This window comes from Pavona decussata, unplaced genomic scaffold (genome assembly GCF_977016875.1).
Source record: "Pavona decussata unplaced genomic scaffold, jaPavDecu1.1 SCAFFOLD_179, whole genome shotgun sequence".
NCBI classification, from domain to species: Eukaryota; Metazoa; Cnidaria; class Anthozoa; order Scleractinia; family Agariciidae; genus Pavona; species Pavona decussata.
In genome coordinates, this window is record NW_028145589.1 from 409,716 (window position 1) to 416,210 (window position 6,495).

General features: G+C 40.2%; 1 protein-coding gene across 1 annotated transcript; it reads left to right on the top strand.

Moving 5' to 3' along the window:
• Positions 1 to 666: 666 nt before the first annotated feature.
• Positions 667 to 6,177, top strand: LOC146463287 (tRNA (carboxymethyluridine(34)-5-O)-methyltransferase alkbh8-like). The gene is made up of 6 exons (XM_085084528.1): positions 667 to 1,282; positions 2,614 to 2,808; positions 3,350 to 3,420; positions 3,661 to 3,767; positions 4,207 to 4,785; positions 5,393 to 6,177. Exons 1-6 carry the CDS (start codon positions 745 to 747, stop codon positions 6,006 to 6,008), a joined length of 2,106 nt encoding a protein of 701 aa, XP_084940654.1. The 5' UTR covers positions 667 to 744; the 3' UTR covers positions 6,009 to 6,177.
• Positions 6,178 to 6,495: the final 318 nt, after the last annotated feature.

Genomic DNA, 6,495 nt, shown 5'->3' on the forward strand with positions numbered 1-6,495 from the left:
TACTCCCTTACATAAGCTCTAAGCCACCCCAAGGGGTATGGTTTTTGATCTGTTTTGGTCTGAAAATGGATATTGATTTTAACAATTTTGGTCTGAAGTCTGAAAGCAGGTATGTATTTTTTTTAGGCCAGGATTTGGTCTGAAATAGGGTCAAGGGTTGGAGGATCGCACACCCCCACCTTGTCCTTCCAGGTTGACTTTCAAGGAGAACCCCACCCCACCCCCCTTCCTCAGCTCCCCTGCAAGCTGCTCAACCACCTAGCAGATAAAATTATCATCTTTCTTCAAAGATTGGCAGTGGATCAAACGAGCCAGCTCGATTATTATATGGATGAAAGTGGCCCTGTATTCTGTAGTTTAGCCGAAATGTCGTTTATGCTGACGTTTTAGTTGCAATCGATTGCGCTTTTTCCATCAGGGTATAGAGTTTACAACTCAGATGTAATGGCAGTCGCGTGTCAATGATCTAAATGATATGGGTCACTAACCTTCTCAGGAGTTATATGGTTACGTATACTTGATAACCTTGCGTTACTCATATAAACAATTCGTTATTTCCTGGGGCACTTAATCACAAAACAAGAGTAAATCTGAACCACCTTTCCGAAGACCAACGACCGTCCAGGAAAAAATGCGAATTTTCTGAATTTTCTAATTTCTAATGTTACACATTGATCAGCGGTCTACTTAAAAAAGTTACGAGACAGCGAACATTGGGTGTGCGGTTTCTGCCTTAAAATAAAGATGGCGACTTCGAATGCGATGAAATCTTGTGCCACGAAATTGACCAAAACAGAGAAGAAGGCCTTAAGAAAACAAACGAAACTTGTGAACAGTCTTCGTAGAAATAACGCCGATCCAGCCACGGTCTCAGAAACTCCAACTCGGCACTTGATGATTGGAAATGGAGGATTGATGTGTGGCGTGGAGCGGAGTCAAATAATGAGTTTGTTTCAGAAATTTGGCAACATCGAACGCATTTTAATGTTTCCCGGAAGATCGTTTTCGTTCATTTCGTTTGAAGACGTCAATGAATCAGTGAGAGCCATGGATAAGGTCAATGGACGTGTTTTGGATTGTCCTTCAGAATTCCCCAGATCGGATGTTAGGTTTTATCTTTCCTTCCTCGCAAGTGTACCAGATGAGGTTACTGTTGAGAATCTGGATAAACCGGCCGGCCTTATTCTGGTGGAAGAGTTTGTGAGTGAAGCAGAAGAGGAAGAACTGATCCAAGCTCTAGGATGGGGCAATTATGACAATGAGAATGAAATTCAAGGGACAGGTATTGAATCATGACCATACAGCCGAAGCATCCAGCACAGAAGTTTACAGAAATATAAAATGGGCCCTTTGCAGCTAACAGTCACATGGTACAAAAAATCTATCATGCTGGAGAACAAGCTATGTGCTGGGACATCCAAAACAAAGAAAATTCAAGTTTGACTGGATGAAGTTGCTTTATTTTGGATGTACATGTCCCAGCATGCAATTTGCTCTCCAGGATGGTAGATTCTGTATGATGTGACCGTTAGCTCCAAAGGGCTCATTATATAATAAAGTTAACCAGCTGCAATAAATATATGCCTAACAGGAAAATCTAAGTGATAATTTGTGATAGTGCACTATGACAAATAGGCGAAATTTTGGTCTGGACATTTCCCCAGAATGTCATTTTCTGTCTGTCCAGCTTGTTTTAGAGTCTATCAAATGGGCTGTTTAGACCAGCTGGTGCATTTAGATTTCCAAACTGAATAATTAAGTCACAGAAAATTTCAGCAAACCAATAATATTGTATCTCCCAAATTTCTGAGATGCTGGTGGCTGTCTGAAAATCTTCGCATTTGAAACATCATTTTTGTCCCTCTGGGCCGAGTTGTTCAAAACCTGATTAAGCTAATCCTGGGTTAACGTGAGCTTTGATCTGAGTATATTTACTAATCCATAAGGTTTTCTCCAAAAGATTTTGCCCCTCAGTTTTGCCTTAGACATTCCTTTACCATTGGATTAAAATGAGCCTTTAAAATCATCTTTAATAAGTGAGTTGAAAACCTCGGTTAACTTTTAATCGTGGATTAGCGTTAATCAACTTTCGAACAAACGGGCCCTGGAGACAAAAGGAATTATGATTTCCAGTGTTATGACACTTTGTGGTGACATTTCGCAAAATAAAACACATGTGTCGCCACAATATTAAATTTGAAAATCTGAGGTGATTCAGGCCTTTGGGAGAGATATTACTGAAAGAAACTACTGGGTTCCACTAATATATATATAGGTGACCTTTTTGTTCGCTTAGACAATTTCTTTCCAGGAAATCTGCTACATTGTATGGAAACATTTGCATGTGCATACCTGCCAAGTTGCCCAGATTATTTGGGAGCCTTCTGGATTTGGACTGCAACTCCTGGTTTTCCAGACATAACCCAATCTCCTTAAGTCTCTCTTAAGTCGTTTTTTTTTTCATTAAAAAAAAAATGTAAATTTGTGCTAAGTGGCCCTCTTATTTCAGTGAAATGGGACTATACCAAATGTCTGAATCCCACTTTAAAGAGTTCATCATGTCCAAATGTTATTTTTGATTAAAGATTTAAGTACATTTTGTCTTCCTTGCAGCCAATCAGCAGCTTCGCCACAGGAGAGTCAAACATTTTGGCTATGAGTTTTTGTATGGAACAAACAATGTGGACAAATCAAATCCCTTACAAGATGGCATCCCCAGTGTTTGTGACACATTGTTGGAATGGATCCTAATGCATGTGTCATTCAAACCTGATCAAATGACTGTTAATGAGTACAAACCAGGCCAGGGTATGTTCTAATGACAGTTTGGGATTTTTCATACAGCAGTACAGAAGTTGGGATACATGTATATGGTGTGGTGTATTGTATTATAATCAAATTGCACTGCGTTGTATTGTATAACATAGTGCTGTATTATATTTATTTATTTATTTATTTATAAACATTATTTAAACAGAAATTCCAATTCAGCGTAGCTGGTTTAAATGGAGATCTGTATAAAATAATAAGAATAAATAATCAAATATAGAAATAAAAGCAAAAGTCATTCAAAGAGTTCATGAAGGTGAGAAATTAACTAACTAAAGGTGATTTAGATGTTTCTTGACTCTCAGTTTAAAACTAGTGAGAGACAGATCGTGACGTAAGTTACGAGGAAGAGTGTTCCAGGATTTGGCGGCATTGTACTTAAAAGATGTTTGTGTTTTATTTTGTTGTATGTAACAATAACAAAATGCCTAAGTCTCTTTTTTCTCATAAAGAAAGCACAGACAAAAAAACAACAACATTCTTTTGGTAAACTGCTATTGTTGTTGGTTTTTTTCTGAAGGCATTCCTCCTCATGTGGACACTCACTCAGCTTTTGAGGATGGGATTGCTTCAGTCAGCCTTGGATCACAGGTATAAGTCATTTATTACTAAATAAATCATTGTTTCTTTTTCCATCTTCTACAAACTCAGTAGGTGCTGGCGTGGGGTGTATGTTGTTGTTCTATGTGTTTGTAATCAAGTCACCGCTTTTCCTGGCCACTGTTTTCTGATCTTGTTCTCCTCAATCTACTTTTGTGCCTTTTTATTCTGAAAAATCTTTCTCGTCCAGCAGGCCTGCTCAATCATTCTTTTCGTTTGTGTCATGCTCAGGTTACCATGGAATTCCGTCATCCTGATGGCCGTCATGTGCCAATTGTTTTACCCAGGAGAAGTCTGCTTGTAATGACAGGAGAGAGTAGATATCTTTGGAGTCATGGGTAAGCTGCATGAAGCTCTCCTGAGTCAATTTTTAAATATTAAAACTATTTATTTTTCCACGAGTGTGCATTAGAAAAAAGATGATTGATAGCCAACGAGGTGCTAAGCACTGAGTTTGCTTATGATAATGATCCCATACCATATTCACACAAGTGTGGGTGGAAGATTTTTTTTAATGATGAACAACCAAGAAATATTGCTAGATCTGATTTCATTTTGCAAGAAAGACCAGAAGACGATATAATGGTCTCTGTTTCTTGGGCATGGTGTAATGGCTGATATCCAATGCCGCTAAGCCAATCAAAACTCTGGATTTCCGCATTATCCAATGATCCAACTTATAATAACCTATTTCCAGGTTAAGAAACAATACTTAGAGCCCTATAGATACTCTTTCATAATTTATGCATAATTTAATTTAATTTGCTTTGATTTCAGTATAACGCCTCGAAAATTTGATATCGTACAGAACATCAACAGCACATCAAACAAGAGGGCCAGTGGCGCTAAATGCTCCAAGGTACATGAACCTGACAGTGAAGAGAGCACCTCAATAAAAGGAGCCGGACTGGGCACAACACTGTTTGAAAGACAAACCAGGATATCGCTTACACTGCGCAGGATTCGCCATGCTCCATGTAACTGTGCTTTTCCATCTCAATGCGATTCCCGAAAGGGTAACAAAAGTAAATCTCAAGTACCACCGTCATCTGATGTTCCGGAGTCTGAAGAAGAAGCTGAAAAACTGGAAAAACTTCACGTACATGAAGTATATGAGAAGATAGCCCCACATTTTAGCGGTACACGCCACAGCCCGTGGCCGAGGATCGCAGAGTTTTTGCGGGACCAGCCCGTGGGTAGCCTCATGGCTGATGTCGGATGCGGGAACGGAAAATATCTCGGGATAAACAACAGTGTATTCAGTACTGGCTCCGACAGAAGTTTCAACCTTGCTGCTATCTGTAGAGAACGAGGATTTTCTGTGATTGTTTGCGATATCTTGTCTCTACCATACAGGTAATGAGAGCGAAAGTACGCTGAAGTTAACAAGACACCAGACAACGCACAGTTTTCTAATGACTAGTGTGAAACTAAGAGTGAACCCTTCAGTTAAATGTACCATTCGGAATTTAAAGGGAACCTTCACTCTTACAGCAAATTGAAGTTTTTTCGAAACGTCTAAATTCTAAATTTGATTTCAAAAAGTGAAATAACGTAACAAGTTTACACATTTGTATGTGATTATCGCCCGTTTTCGGCCTAAAATTTCCGAGGTCCAACATTTTTATGACGTCAAATGGTGCCGCTTTTGTCAGGAAGCAAAGTTTTTTTTGTGAAATGGAACTAAGTGCGGGAAGACTTTTGTAAGCAGCCACGGTTGGGTTTGGTTTTGTTCCCGATTTTTACCCAGTTATTGTTCACCAAGGCTAACCTGCTAGCAGAGCGTTTCTTTCTTGCAAGTTTTTTAGCATTTACAAAGTTGTTTGCGTCTCTGGTATTTCGAGTAGTTGGCTTGTTTAGCGTATACAAACAGAAAAGCCTCTGTTAGCAGGGTACACCAAAGCAAGCACTGAAGATTAGTGTCGACAGTTGGTAGCAAACTTAAATTGTTTATTTGTTTCAGATCCGATGCATTTGACGTCTGTCTTTGTATTGCCGTCCTTCACCATCTCTCAACGGCCGAGCGACGTCTGGCAGGTCTGAGGGAGCTGGTTCGAGTTACGCGGCCGGGTGGACTGGTGCTAGTGTATGTGTGGGCCTTGGAGCAAGAAATCGAAAAAGTCAAAAAGAAAAATTTGAAAGAAGTTGACTTCACGGGAACTAATGAAGATGACAGTGTAACAGACGGAAATATCGAAGACGAGTCCTTGAAAAATATTAAAGAGACTAAAGAGACTTTTCCAAGCAAATCTGAAAACCCGAGTGATCACAGTAAGCCAAGGTTGCGTGTGAATGCCAGCAGGGAATCCTTTGAGCAACAAGACTTGTTTGTACCTTGGAAATACAGCGGACCAGGAAAACAACAGGAGAAACAGAGAAAAGTAAACGGACAAAAGGGTGACGTCACTGAAGGTCTCGTGTTTCATAGGTATTATCACGTGTTTCAAGATGGCGAACTTGTGGAACTTTGCAGCCAGCTCAGTGACGTAACAGTCGAGAAACAGTATTACGATAAAGGAAACTGGTGTGTTATACTCAGGAAAAAACCTGTGATGGCAGGGAATTGGACGTACAACTGAACATTCACTCATCTCCAGCCTAGAAGCGTTGAATCTGTAATTCGGGTCATCACGCAACGCTTCGGAGAGCTACTGCAGCCGGTCACGACCAACGTTAACGGTGCATACCGTTAAGGTAGCGTAAGAATAAATAACCGCTTGCACGTTGTAAATAAAGGTTTGAAACGATTTCTGTGACTGGATGTATCAGTGTCCTCTTATCCAGTGTGACCGGGGTAACCGTTCCTTTGACCTGAAGGTAACGCGGCCTCCCCGGGGGTTGGAATTACTCCCATATATGGGTTAGATAGGCATGTGCCGCCTGATAGGGTATGGTTTTTGAGGGTTTCGATCGTTAAATAGGGTATCATTTTTGCAAGTGTTGGCAGTGTGTTCCCGGTGTGATCCTTTGATAGGGTACCAAAGTTGTATCAGCATAACACTGTCAAGGTAGTGAACAAACTTCTCTGAAAGATGTTCCATGGTTATGATGGCATATTATTAAACT

Coding starts and splice junctions, on each gene's coding strand:
- LOC146463287 (XM_085084528.1), top strand. CDS start 745: ATGGCGACTTCGAATGCGATGAAATCTTGTGCCACGAAATTGACCAAA. Junction 1,283..2,613: donor GAATGAAATTCAAGGGACAG/GTATTGAATCAT, acceptor TCTTCCTTGCAG/CCAATCAGCAGCTTCGCCAC. Junction 2,809..3,349: donor TGAGTACAAACCAGGCCAGG/GTATGTTCTAAT, acceptor TTTTTTCTGAAG/GCATTCCTCCTCATGTGGAC.